The sequence below is a fragment of the Mus caroli genome, unplaced genomic scaffold, assembly GCF_978045245.1.
Source record: "Mus caroli unplaced genomic scaffold, Mus_caroli_1 scaffold_11, whole genome shotgun sequence".
NCBI classification, from domain to species: domain Eukaryota; kingdom Metazoa; phylum Chordata; class Mammalia; order Rodentia; family Muridae; genus Mus; species Mus caroli.
In genome coordinates, this window is record NW_028227266.1 from 45,693,262 (window position 1) to 45,708,156 (window position 14,895).

A 14,895-nucleotide genomic window follows, 5' to 3' on the forward strand; every position below is an offset into this window, starting at 1 on the left:
CTACAAGAGTCTGCCCTATGGCCTCCTGGTATTTAACCCTCTGTGCAACTTTGACTAATGAACAAATTTTGTCGGCTGTAGTGGTCTTGCTAAGTGTATTGTAGAGGGTTTAAGAGAAAGTACAATGTATTATGAAAACCTCAGATCTTTCCACCTAATTGATTGGCTGTTGCTGATGCCAGCGCTTACAAGTGTGATGCTCCTTAAGTGCACAGGCCTAACTATTTCCTTATTTTTTTATAGAGCAGTTCCATTTTAAAATGACATTAAGCCATTCTGAGCGATATGTCACTGGACAGTTATCGCACTTGGGTAGAAAGTGTCATCTGGCTTTTAGCCTTGCGCCTGACGACACCAACCGAGGCATAAAATGATCCCCCAGAAAATGTACTAGGCTTTACCTCATTACTCAAAGATAAAGCTTGGAGTCTGATTCTGTTTCAGAGAAGATTTGGTAAGTTATAACATTTGATTTATGAACATAATTAAAATATAAATGATGAGCTCACACTCTGCAGTCAACTATCTGGATGGTTTGACATTTTGCCATCCTCCTAGAGTAGCCAGGGTCTTTTCTGGGAGCATTCAATGCCCCTGAGACATCACTGGAATCCCCAGGTCTCTGTTCCACCTGCTGAAGATCCTTACGTTCCTCAGTTAGGGCAGAGCAAGAAGATGAGATTTGCCTTCAAGTTTCCTGCCGCCTCGGGGTTAGATCTTAGAGTTCAGGCCTTCTGTGTGGTTTATAGGGAATGAAGACAGCTCGGCTGCCCATGGGCAGATAATATGCCATAAATACCGCGTGTGTCTATGGAAAGGGAACTTTTCTATATAATACAAGCAATATTGATGTGCACGTTTCCTGCCAGCCATTAAGGTCATGCGGCAGCTGTGTCCACACATAACCTGGTACAAGTTTTCCTGGGACTGGACCATAATTAGAGAAAAGAAATCAGTTATCAAAACTGAAGGTGTAGCTTTTGTGGCTTAAAATACAAATTTTAGGTATGACAAGCCCTTCACTCATTCTTCTTGATTTGTGTGTGATTGACAACCAGTACACATGTTTTTTAAAATATATATATTTAACGAAAACAAACCCACTGGTTCCAGAGAGGCAGGGTGGACTAGAACTGTTCCTGCTCTCTTATTACTGATGGAAGCTGAGCATGGGAAGACCGGAATGCATTCTCTGGAAATCCACTCTTCCAGTTTGCTTGTAAGTTACACAGAGGAGAGAAACAATAGAAATTTTGCGTGCAGGCCACAAAGCATAGACCAGCAACTCCAGACCAGAAAGAAAGAGCAGCAAGCACACATTAGTAGCACAAACCAACCAGTGCAGACCAAGAGAGCAAGAAGCATGCTCTAGCAAGTGCAGATGAGCTGCTGAAGTCAGCAGGGCATGAAAATTAACCTATAAACAAATAGTAAGTCGCTGCCTAGATTTGGACTCCATGTTTATGTCAGAAGTCCCCTAAGCAAGAGTTCTTGGATGCTTTTTGGTTTCTGAGTATGAATTATTAGACAGGCTTTTCCGTTATCTGTGTGTCACAACCTCACATTCGTTTCTCTTTCTCCTTTTAAAACACAGATTTCATCAAATAGCTATGTGCCAGGCAGAAGAAGTTGTATCACTAAAAATAATAGGCATGCAGTGCACTCTAGGGTTCTGCTTGGTCTGAGATATGATCTAAACGTGCTTGTCCAGGAGCTCCTGCTTCGGCCCAGGAGCCAGAGCTAGCTCAAGGTCACCCTGTTTATTCTAGGCAAACATTCCTCCTTTCCCTGATAACATTTATCAGGGTCCTCAACATCTTGCTTTGCCTGTAAGTCCAAGAAAAGAACTGTGTCACTTAGCAGTGGCCATCCGGGCTTTTGTCATCTTTATGTCCTCTAACAAGTGAATATTGTTCTTCAGAAAACAGCACCTATTCCAGTGGGCAGTGCACACAGGTGGGTGTTCAGGGGGCTCTTTTAAAAGAACCGTAATATCTTGTGTGGCATCGAAGAAGGCATGTGGTGGAATCGAGACTAAAGTTTCATCTGGTAACAGCTGTCCTAGGCGAGGTGTCCCATGTGATGACTTCGCTGTGCAGCGGCCATAGCTGCATGAGGGATGAGGTTGGCAGAGCCTGGCCATATTTCTGTCTTCTCTCGTGTTCCTTAGGAAGAATACTAATGAGCCCACCACTACTTGTGAAAGACCCAGGGGCTGTTGTTTAAGTGGTGGGATTGTGTGGGAAAGTAAAACTGTGGTAATTGTTCTAACTTCTCAGCCAACTGATGACCTGCCCTCTCACACTTGGTACTCCTGGGTCCGTTTGCAAAAATACACATTTACAGAGCCACAGGATTAAATGAGAAGCATAGGAAAATATCTGATTCCACTCAGGTTCTGTTTAGAAATGTCTTTGTGTATCTCTCAATGTTGATTCTGAGTACTTCTGCTCCCCTCCCTACACCCTGTGGCCTTCCATCATTCATCTCTGGTACCCATGCATCCCTCGCTAGCAGCCACAGCTTTAAGCCACTGACGGAAGGGAAAATAGCTTGTGTCGCTTCCTAGAATGCACAACTCTATTAGGAAGATATACTCTGCTTTAATTGTGGACTGCCATTGAGAAATGCACTTCAGAATCAGAACCCTCCCCTACTCTATTCCACGGAGCTGTCTGGAATTGTGTTATCTCTGAGAACTTCAACTAGCTGCATCATTCTATGGGTACCAAAGTTGTCATCATTAAAACTTTTGATTATTCCACTATGATCGCATGGTTCCTCAGATAATAGGCTCAGGATGAATGTCATTTCTCTTTCCTCTATGTTTATACCGGGATAGTTTTATTTGGGACCACCCATCTCTCCTGGATCTTTTCTTCATAAAGCAGTTTGAGTGGAATTCGGGAAACAGTTTGATAGAAAGAGCATAGAAGAGATAACTTATTAATATGCAGTGTCAAAACACATTGTCACATGGTAATATGTGTGATATATGATAAAATATATCAATTTTGAACACCACAAAAATCTGCAGCTTCACCTCAGCATGAAGGCAAATGAGTTTCCCTTAGCTTGACTGAGTTTAGAGATAAACTTCAATGTAACAAAATGTATTTCACAGGAATTGTTTGATGTGCCACAGTTGGCTTATGAATCTCTTATCTATTCAAGGTTCACTCCTTAGAGTTATTAGTCAATTTAATGTGAACAAATGCCAGGATTACTAACTAATTAGAAGGATGTTGCTGAAGGCACGTGGATGGGGACCGAGTAAGAGCTGGCGGTGTGGGCTTTGTGACAGGATGCGGGTCTGATCTGCCTGATGCTATCGTTTGCTAAACACCGTGCTTTGTGTTGTCACACAGATAAACCGCAAGTGCATATCCAGATGACTTACCCTCTGCAAGGCCTAACCCGGGAAGGGGATGCATTTGAGTTAACGTGTGAAGCCATCGGGAAGCCCCAGTAAGTTCTGAAGGCCAAGGTTGGCAGAGGGTCGTGAGCAGTAAATGTCACAACATGAAGATGTGCATTCACAGTTCATTGGCCTGTCACCTGTCTCCCAATGTAAAAAAGGATGGGTGACTTTTCAGAAAACGAAGAATATTCAATGACAGGGGAATAAATATCTGTGATTCTTAGTGGTTAGAAGTAGGAGGGAATGCCTTCCTAGTCTAAAATTCTAGTGAATTCTGTCTGTATTCGCGTCATTAACAGGATGGTCAGGGCAATTCTCTCTCTCTCTCTCTCTCTCTCTCTCTCTCTCTCTCTCTCTCTCTCTCTCGGTTTTTCAAGACAGGGTTTCTCTGTATAGCTCTGGCTGTCCTGGACCTCACTTTGTAGACCAGGCTGGCTTCGAACTCAGAAATCCACCTGTCTCTGCCTCCCAAGTGCTGGGATTAAAGGCGTGTGCCCCCACTGCCTGGCGGCTATTTTCTCTTACATCAAATTTCAACATACTGGGCCTGGAAAGATGGCTCAGCAGTTAAGAGTCCTTACTGCTAGTGTAGAAGCTCTAAGTTTGCATCCCAGCACCCCAGTCAGGTGGCCTACAGCAGGCATATCTCTCCAGCTCCAGGGACCCAATGTCCTCTTCTGACCCCCACAGATACCCACATATGTGTGCACACACACAAATAAAAATGGTCTAAAATGTCAGTATAGCCTCAGTGCACTAGAATGTCTGCTAACAGCGGTGTTCTTGGTACAGCTGGAAGGTAAGGTTTTCTAGACTCTGATGTGCAGAGGTTGAGGCCAGATGTAGGCAAAAGAATTTGCTTCCAAGAAAAGCACAGTAGTCAACTGAGAGATGCAGGGATGCTCCCATGGGAGAATGTGACTGTTCTGCCTAGGAGAAAGGGAGGGCCGGCAGTCTTGTGCTGCTGAGGAGTGAGATGGCGATGCTCTGCTTACCCCACACAGTAGTCCAGCGTGAGGCAGAGGGCAGCGTGGACCACCACTAACACAGCCAACAAGCTTTGAGGCTATGCTCCCACAAGTACCTCACAGTCTCCTTAGACAAGAAGAGAGCCTTTCATCTTTCTTGTAAAACAAATTATCTTTAATTGTTTTTAAAGGGGGAGGGGGGAATCCCAATTCACAGACTCATGAAGTGGAGGACAGGTCAAGTTGGAATTAAGGTCACTCAAACTTTTAGTGGTACCAAACCAGAAAAGCAGCAGTGAGCTCCCTCTGCTGTCCCTGTGGCATGATTTCTTTCTCCCCCTCACAGTTCAGGTAAGCGGCATCTTCCTGATTCTTATATAAAGACCTTAGAGCATCTTCACAGCTTCCCTCCCAGTCCTTAGAGAGAACTCACCCTGTGACAGCTATGGAGCCAAAAGTGTACTACATTAGAGGGGAGCCTGGCTATGGCCAGTCCCTTTGCCTCCTTCTACTCTCCTTTATCCAGGGGCTAGGGCCTTCCCTCTGCTAGAGGAGGGAGAGCTATAAAGATAACCTTTGGAGGGAGGTGGATCTGGTTCTGTTTTGCTGCTTCTCTGCTGCTGGTGGCTTATTTGATCCCAGCTTTGACAGAGCAGTCTTTTTCTCTTTTAAGCCCTTCAAAAAGATCCAGATCATTCCTTTTATAAACTGATTTATGCCCTAATTAGAAGCTTCCCTTGTCTCTCCAAAATCCCATGTGTGGAGGGGAACCCTTCTCAGGGCCTCTGACTGTTTACAGCAACTGCATTCAACCACCTAGGTCACATTTATGTTGTTTGGATTGCTAACCTATATTTTGCGTCTGTAATTTTTTTTTCTCCTGAAGAAGGTACTATGTTCGTTTACCTGTGCCACAGGGACAGTAAATTACATGTTTCCTTCAGGACATTTTTGCCAGAGAGGGTATTTGTTTGTTCCTCTCAAATTGGAAAGGGCATGTGGCTGTGTGAACAAGCAGGCATTACTCGGCAACTAGCCCTCCTTGCGTATTACCTATTTACTTTCTCAAGAAATTGTATACAATAAAAATGGTAATTTAACTTGCCATTAAATGTTGTGAATATTCTCAGTGCTTACCCCCACTGATTGTTTCAGCTGTCAAGCAGCAGGACTCGAGGCCTGATTGCCAGGCAGTCCTATTTTCCACTGCCTACAAGGACATGTGCAGTACTACCTGCAATAATTCACCGCATTCTGATGACAAACCCTTATGCAATTAAAGAGACTTGTAACCTCACATCTCAGTTGAACAGTGGAACACTACTTAACAGGCCTCACTTGAGTATCAGGGTGTCATTTACACCTGGGTCCCTGCCCATGTCACTGCTCCTAAAGGTAGTAGTAGGGACCAAGAGAAGAATGCTAATGTGTTCAGGCCAGTAGCATCCTACCTGTCAAATAAAAATCAAGACTGAGGATATAACATGCGGGTAAGTGTTTGCCTAGCATTCATCAGGCCCTGGGTTCCGTCTCTAGAATCACATATCACACAAAAGATGATTTTCAGACACTCTAGGTATACCCTTGGTTTTGTAGGAGGATGAAAGAGTCACCTTGAAGAACACAGGTTTCAAGTTCAGTGAGTGAAAGGTATTTGGTGTGTGCGCACTCTTCTCTCTAGAGCATCTTGTCAAATTTGCTTTTCCCTAATGGCTATGGTGAGATATGTGTAGTATTTTAAGTCACTAAAACTTGGTTTTGATAAGCAAGTTCTCTTGTTGGACCTAAAGAGTCTATTTTAAGATGTGTTCATTCATCATTAATCTAAGAGCCAGATGCACTCACAGGGAAAGTCCAGCTATATCTGGCCGTAGAGGAGGTAATAGAGAGAGGGCCAGTTACTGGCCAGGGGCAGATAGAGAAGGTAGACAGAGCCATTCACGTGGCATCTCAGGTGGGGAGAGTCAGGCTAAGGGGAGAGGAAGTGATTGGATCTTTCCAGAATCAAAGGTGATTTTTCCAAACACAGATTAAAAACAAAGCTCTGTTCAAGCCAAGGCTATAATCTCAGCTGCTCTGGAGGCAATCAGGAGACTCACTGCAATTTCAAGGGTAGCTTGGTCTCCATATCAATTTACAGGCCAGCTAGGGCAACTTGAGAGCAAATAGAAATAAAAGAAGGTCAAGGCTATAACCTAGCGGTAGAGCTAGCATATGCCAGTATCCACCAGAGAAAGGGATGGACAGGAGGAGGGCTGATCCAGTGTAAAACTCACACATGCCTTCTGAGCAAGCAAATGTGCAGTGTATTAGTAACCATTGGGTTGATGCGTGTACCGTTAGCCAAGACCTTGCTTTTTTTCTCCCTAATCATTGAGATGATTAACACTGGGTGAGCTCTGTCCTGCCTGAGTTGGTGTGAAACCGCACAGCTGGGCATGTGAGTTGGGCATGTTGGCTTGTTTGCTGAGTTACTAAAAACGACTTAGAAATCATAAGACTCCTGCTTATATCAAGTCTGGAAAGTTTATCAATAGCTGATTCTGGTTTTTAAGAATTATATGGTAGACATGTTTGGCAGTTGCATAGCCTTAGTTTTATGAATTTAGCATCTCTCTCATGGGCCCAGTTACTTGCATCACCCTGCATGGGATTCGTTTGCCGCATGGGTTAAGAAACTGGATACAGATACCTTAGTGGGAAATGATTCTCTGACCTGTCTTTCTTGCCTTCCCACAGGCCTGTGATGGTAACTTGGGTGAGAGTCGATGATGAAATGCCTCAACACGCCGTACTGTCTGGGCCAAACCTGTTCATCAATAACCTAAACAAAACAGATAATGGTACTTACCGCTGTGAGGCTTCCAACATAGTGGGAAAGGCTCATTCGGACTATATGCTGTATGTATACGGTACGTGAGAAGATACAGTGCTCGCCCACTCACTCCTCTGCATGTAGCTGCTGCCTGGGCTTCACCCCAAAGCCTTTGGTCAAGTTGAAAACCAAAAAATTCAGTTGGTCTCCTTCAGGAACTTAAAGAAGCCTGGCCTGAGGTGGACCCCAGTGGTCCCCACCTGGGTCGACAGTGACTGTTCTTCTCTCCCTGTGATCATGGGGGTTCCCCACAAGATCATAGTCTCTGGTCATGCTGAGAAGGAAGGCTGTCCTCAGGCACAGGCCACAGAGCTTATGTTAGAAGTAGTGTCTGAAAAATTCAACCCTACCAATTAGTGGCATTCAGCTGAGAAAGTTTATTCCCAGTGGGTTTTTTCCCATGATGCCTGGGCTAGCCTTCCTCCTGCTTTGATGAGCAGAGCTAACTTCTTTTCCACATGAAGCCATTAAATCCAGAAGACTGCAAGTCAGTAAACTCTCCAAAGAAATATAAGGTTCTTGGTTTACTTGCAGAGACCACCTACACCTTCTGTTTTAGACACAAATGCCAACTTTTTAAAATATGTCTTGTTTTCTTAACATCTTTCTACAGGGTTATTAAAGCATATTATTGTTAATTTCATTTTGGAATCAACAGATAAATATGGAACACCTATGGTGCTGGGTATTTCCCGTTTATAGCTTGCTGTTGATTTTACCTACTGTGAATATGCTCTCTTTAGTTGAGAAGTACACTCTCTTTATAGTCTTATGCTACCAAATTGAGTCTCTTCTGTCCAATTGAACTCTCTTCATTCTACACCAAGAAATAGTCATGCACTGGCTCAACACAGAATGAGTACCCAGAGGCAAAAGCAACATCCTAATGTTATAAATATTTGAATATGGGGACCACGTGTCTGCCTTCATATTAGCTTTGTAAACAGGCCAAGTTAAGTTACATGTGTACGAATATAGGCACCGACACATACATTATACATATTGAATAATATTTGCACTGCACTGTCTCAGAAGCTGTGGATCCTCCTTATGAAGGAAGAAAGGAGAGAGGTTTGAACAGAGACGCATCCTTTATACCATGCCTATGTGGATATGAAATTATAATCCTTAGCCTGTACTTGAGGATTCTTTCCCATAGCGCAGTGATTCTCAGCCTTCCTAATGCTGTGGTCCTATTTGACAGTTCCTCATGTTGTGGTGACCCCCAACCCTAAAGTTATTTTGTTGCTACTTCATATTATAAATTGTAATGATATGTAGGATATCTGATATGTGACCCCAAAGAGGTCATGACCCACAGGTTGAGACCCACTGCCTTAACATAATTCAAAATTAAAAGATCCTATCAAATTCCTATATTGACAAATGTCTAGTCTTTGTCCAGTCTCATTAGTGATCCACAGACAGCTATGTTCTCCTGGGGACTTACGGAAATATACAAATCTCCTTCTCTGCTATATAGATGAGAAAGGACACAAGGCACCCAGTTTTAGCTGACAATATGCAGAGCTGCCCTGTTGCACTGTCTGGCCGGGATGGAAGATACATTCCTCTCTGTGCTTTCCATATATCCTTTCCACTCTGAGGTTTAAGCCTCATGGGAGCATCTCTGACATTAGCGCCCAAGTCTATAGACATCAATATAACTCTTTTTAGAGACTTTATCCACGTTCTCCCTGTCTTTGATGCACTCTAGAGACTAGATTATCTGGAAAAACAGTTCAGCTTACAGTACATACTATTCCTACAGCTCAAGAGGAGAAGCATTTTTGAGGCCTTGTTGGGCAAACATATTTGCATAATTTGGAAAATTAGCTTATAACCAGCATGTGTTGAGCGTTCCCTTCATGCTGTTTCTGGCATTGACAGTTTTACACACTCTCATCTGATGTCCACAACACCACCATGATATGTGCTTATTTTCCATCCCATTTGACATACAATACAGTGAAGCTTTGAAAGATCATACAGTGTAGTCTACTTCACACTGAAGACTGCTTAAGGCCACCATACTGTGAACCCAAAGCCCACTGCAAGGTTGGTCTTTGCAATCCCCTGATTCTCACAGATTTCCAAGCCAAGTCTTTAAAGTAGGATCAGCCTTTTTAGATTAGCGTCCTAGATACTATTATATTATTTGAAAACCAAGTATTGTAGGAACCCACCTACTTAGACAAACACACCTGTATACAAGTGTGTCTCTGATCCAGGATGATCCATCTAGCCTCCTAGGGATTCTCTATCTCTTGGTCCCTAGTCAGAGCACCATTGGAATGGCAGGCTAGCACACTCAACTGAAGTCTTGCTAGTCTGGTAACAAAACAGTCTGACAATTAGGGCAGGGATGGGCAGATAGTCTTTTCAGAGCAATATGCTGTGATACTGCAGCAGTTTTTGAAGTACTCAGTGAACTAAAAGTTGACACACTTGGAAAGCATTTAATTCTCTGGAAGTAATTTCTCTACTTGAAGCTTCTGAATGGCTCTAGCCCAAGTCCCAGTTGGGTTTGGTCTTCTAGCATCCGTATTTCCAGCACAGCTTATTTAGCTTCAGCTCTTTGTGTTTCTCCCTGTTTGTTGTAATGCTGCATGTTGATTTCAGGGCCTCTGCATACTGGGTAAGCACTCTGATGAGCTACATCCCAGCCCCTCGGGCTTCTTAAATAGTGGCCTTGTGCTGCCCTTCTTACTGGAAAGGACCTCAGCAAGGATGTTTCACCCAATAATGGAATATGACTCATTCAAGATATCCTGAACCAGGTGTGAAGGACAAGAATTGCCTAGGAGCGATGGAGATCACTGAATGTGTGCCATTTTTGCATAAGGAGAGGGACTGTGCCCTCTCCCTGACGTCTACCCCCTCATTCATCTCGTCTGCCTTTTGGTTCATAATAATGTCTTCCAATCACATTCACACTCATTCTTACTTTGTCACACCATCCTGAGCTTTGTGCCATTGCATTTAGAAATGGGTTGGGAAATAGCATCAGAGTGTAGCAGGGCCAGGCTTCTGAGTGGCAGTTGTGCCTTCAGTGGCTACACTAGAATTGAAAACCACAGGATTTTCCCCCTGGAAAGGCAGGAGATACCCTGGACAGTTTCCTTGTTGAAGAAAGAGCCAGAATCTCAGTGCCAGCTAGGGTCTCAGCGCACTCGGCTCATCTGTTTCTGAGTTGGCACCTGTCATGGGTGCAACTGTGTTCAAATAAGTTGCCTAGTCACAAAACAAACAAACGAACAAACAAACAAAAACATTTCCTTACTTGTGGCTTCTATAAACCAAAGGGCAAAACTGAAATGATGCTCACACATTTCTAATCCTGTTCTTTCAAGAAGGTAATTTAAATTTCATCATTTCACCATCCTAGAATGAGATTTTACATGAAATTCTTTTTTCTTCTTCTTCTTTTTTTTCTTTTTTTGAGGCTGCAATTAAACAACAGTTTAATTTGCTTGTCTCCACATCTTCAAGGAGAAGTCTGTCATAAAACAGAACCATTTGCTGTTGGTTCTTCCTTACCAAGTTCATACAAGTATGACTGTGTGCGAGAAGCAGTTTGTGAAGGAAATGAAAACCTTTGATTATTGATCAATGATAGTCATCATTTTATGCAGACTTTGCAGCCAAGCACCAAAAGAGTCATCCATCAACTTCCAGGAAGTTGTTCCAAACCCAGTAAAGGTGCAATGTATAATTAAAGTTTTGATGTATTAATTAGACAATCCGAGAGCTCACTTGAAGATAAAAGGACACCAGATGTGTCAGGGAGAAAAAGTTGACGTGCTTTAGATAAAATTTAAAATCAAAAGCCTTCAAATCGTCTTATGCTCTATTATAGCGGAATGATTGCTTAGTTCAAAGTCTCACTGACAATTTAACATATTCAGTTTGATCATCTGGGCTTAGATTTTTTTTTCTTTTTTTTGCCCTTTCCTTATCCCCAAATAATTTTTGAGACGATAGAAGATACAGTGCAACAAGAACCAGACAGCAGCTTCCTATCAGGCTCCTGGTTTCTAGGGTCAAACCTCATTTATATTTAGCTCTCTTGTTTACAAGATGGAAAATGTCCTTTCATTTTTATCACTGTGGTCCACTTAGGTCAAGCTTTTAACACAAGCAAAAGCAACTTATTAATATTTATTAGGTGGAAAAATTTATTGACTTTTAAAAAAAAAATAACATCTCAGTAAAATCTCACTTGCCTGGAACCTGGTACTCAGTCCGCGGTGACATTCTCTCTTCTTTGTACTTATGGGTACAGAAGTGGCTTTCCTTCCTGCTGGGATGTATTGATGGGGAATAATGAACTTAGCATTTGCAGGGAGCTTGTGTGCGGTGTCACGTTCATCCTTGGCTGATGCAGGCCCTTTAAAGCAGCAGCTCTTTCTCCGCTTTCCTCCCATCTGTGCAGTGGAAAGGAAGGGACGGTCATTGTGCTTTCTTGGCACCGAGGTGACTTAGCCTTGACTTTAAGGTCTGGCCGGGCTGGGGGGATCCAGTGTTTTAGATTTTTCATTCCTCACCTTTCTATTTCTCATTTCAATTCTGATTCACTCTGTAACTAAGAAAGCTGTTCTTCTTTTCTTAGCTCTTGCAACTAAGGCCTTAGGTATAGTTTCAGACCTACATCTTCCGAGGAGAAAGAATTTGGTGGTATAAAGAGGGAAGCCATTCAACAAACATCTCAGTGTCTCCATGCCTTTGTTTGTCATTACTGGTCATTGTTGTGTTCAGCATTGTGGGTTTGATTTTCCTTTTTTTTTTTATCCAGATCCCCCCACAACTATCCCTCCTCCCACAACAACCACCACCACTACCACCACCACCACCACCACCATCCTTACCATCATCACAGGTATGGTACCTTCATTGCCATTGGAAATGTCCTGAATGTGTATTGTCTTTTTGGTATAATCAAAAAGAAGACTAGCTGTTCCCTGGAAGGCCTCTGAGCTTAACTGTTCCTCTACTTTGGAACTCCAGAGACACCCAATACTATGTTATTGAATTGAGTCTTAAGGACCCAGGAAGAACTTTAACATCTGAGCTGTTAGCAGATCAGATGCTGCGCACCTTAGCATGAGGGAATTCTTTACGAAGCGATCACTACTCAAAGCAAAAACACTAGGAAAATGGCAGCCTGGCTCCTAGCTTGGCCACAGCTGGTGAAACGGTAAGTACCATGGCCTGGATCACATAATGCCCTGGCCTAAGTTTCATCTTAATCCACACAAAGGAAATATGTGCACCAAGTTTCAGAATGTCTACGTGGGCCACATATGTGTCATCCTCCCTCTTGTGACGGGTGCCTGCTGGCATGGTGGCTGCACAGGCCAGTTGTTGCCTTAGAGATTGCAGGAATCAGACGGAGTCATTGTCTTTTCTAAGTACTTGAATGCACCACCTCTTTATATATATTATATATATCCTCCCTCCTCATCCCAGTGTCCAGTGGATCTCAACGGTTTGATGTTTCATGACTGGAAGCCTTGGAGTTTCTTCTGGTCTAGCAAGATATGACAGTGCATGCCTATACCATTCCAACACAGTGTGCCGGGCTTCCTTAGACCAAGCCTTTCCTGGCAACCATTTCCAGGTGTCCACTCTAAGGAAGGAAAGACTCTCTTGCAAAAGTGACTTTTCCCCTTAGGAACATTACCCGGCAAGTGTCTGAGGTTTCTTTGAACCGCGAGTGCTGTCGTTGTGTCCCTGGACCCCTTGATACACACTGAATATCTCACTGGGTGCTCTTCCGTGTTTACATCCTTAGCGCCCAAGATCTAACAGCCACTTCCTAGAGTCCTGTTCATTTCCTGAAGACATTTTATTTTCCATTTGCTCAAGAGTTGATGAGATGACAGAAAGCAAAGTGCTCTGTGAGAGAGGGAGGCCTCATCACAGATACTGGAATGAGTGGTCTAATCCAGGGTTTCTTCATCTTTCAACTATTACACTGGGACAAAGAACTGTGCCATAAGCCACCACTGAGGGGCTTCCTAAACACTGGTTACAAACACGTGTGCCTATACTAAACGTTAACCCTTCTGAAAATCCATCAATTGATGTGGTGTCTGGCTCCAAACCTGGCTTCCTCTAGAGAATCTGCCTCCTAAGTCTTGTCTGTGTTTCTGCTTGAGCTCTCTGTCAGTTCCCTTTGCTTCTTAGTGAACTCAGTTTGGAGCACGGTGGACCAGTGCCTGGCATCCTCTGTATCGTTCATTAGCATATGGGAGATGTTCCTCCTCTGTTCAGATCTCCACAGAAGCCATCCTGCCAATGCTTCACCTAAGAATCCAATTCCTCATCTGTCTCTTCTCTAATTAGTAAAACTGGATTGGGTGTGTACTTATTCTCTCTTGTTTGCCTGGCGTTGCTGATGTGGAATCCGGGGCCTCTAAAATGCTATGCCAGGCAAGTACTGTGTAGCTGAGCTCTATCCTCCATCCTTTAGGCATGTGCTTTTCTTAGCAGGTTTCATGGTTTCCTGTGAAAGACCCTTTGGATGTCAAAATAGATAACCAAACCTCAGATATCATTAGCAGTATAGCCTTTATATCTCCCAAAGTTGAAGGTTCCATCTAGGTATCTGTAAGGGTTTATATCTGACGTCCATAAAGCCCTCTCTCATTCTGTGAAAACACCCCCATTTCTCATGAATGTGTCACATTCTCATGAATGTGTCACACTTTTCGAGTGTGACTGGCTTCATCACTTCAGCAGCTGTCCCTGACTCTTCCCCACCACCACAATCCGTCTCACAAGTCACCTGAGTCGCTCTAAGTCACCGCTCTTAATCCTTTGCTCCCAAGGACCTCCTTCTCCTGTGAGGCCCTCAAACATGTACAACTAACTCACTGTGATCACAGCTCTGACTGCAGCGACACTGTCTGGGAAGAAATTCTTAGAAGAAATGACACCATATTTCTGGCCACATCAGAGAAGTCTTTAATTGGAACATGTCTACTTCTGTCTCTACCACTGGCCTCTCAGTTCAAAATAACTTAGGATGATCTCACAGGTGCACTTTGGTCTGTGGGTGTTAGCGCTTGAATGCTTTCTACTACACCGAATGCATCTGTGGTAAGGAATGCCCAGGTCTTCAGCGGCACACCCAAGAGTCATTAAACTAAAATTGCTACTAAAACACGTGGTAGAATCTGTCCCCTTAATGGATGTGATCTTTCAGGCTTACTGTGTCTTAACAAGCTGCCTTCTATATATATTTATCTTGCCCAGAAAGCAACTTGTAGAATTTAACATTTGTTCCTTTCTGCAGACAGATTAGAGGTTATGGACTTGAATGGTTCTCTGTCCCATTTTAAAGGTCCAGGCTATCCTCTAGATTTAGATTGGTTCCTAAAGAATATTCCAGACGGAATCCTGACAAATGGATAGCTAAATTAATTTCCACTCCTCCCCTCCTGCACTGTTTGGTACGTTTACAGCCACCATTAGCCTTAAAAGCTTCAATAGCCGAATCTAGCGACAATAACATAAACCTGGGGCTCTAAAAAGAAAGAGAAGCACCCGTAGTCGGCTATTTCTTTCCTCCTAGTCAAATGCAATAACGGAAAGCCATTCCCCAGGTCAGAGTTTCATTACTAGAA

General features: G+C 43.4%; 1 protein-coding gene across 7 annotated transcripts in view; it reads left to right on the forward strand.

Moving 5' to 3' along the window:
• The window catches only part of Cadm1 (cell adhesion molecule 1), a 322,090-nt gene that overhangs the window by 275,758 nt on the left and 31,437 nt on the right, over positions 1–14,895 (forward strand). For 4 of the 7 annotated variants that reach the window (XM_021171380.3, XM_021171381.3, XM_029481673.2 and 1 more), the window contains exons 6-8: positions 3,369–3,468; positions 7,129–7,301; positions 12,060–12,143. In XM_021171380.3, the coding sequence (XP_021027039.1) occupies positions 3,369–3,468; positions 7,129–7,301; positions 12,060–12,143 (357 nt within the window). The remainder of the gene's footprint in view (positions 1–3,368; positions 3,469–7,128; positions 7,302–12,059; positions 12,144–14,895) is intronic. The other 3 variants (XM_021171382.3, XM_021171384.2, XM_029481674.2) reach the window with 1 other exon arrangement.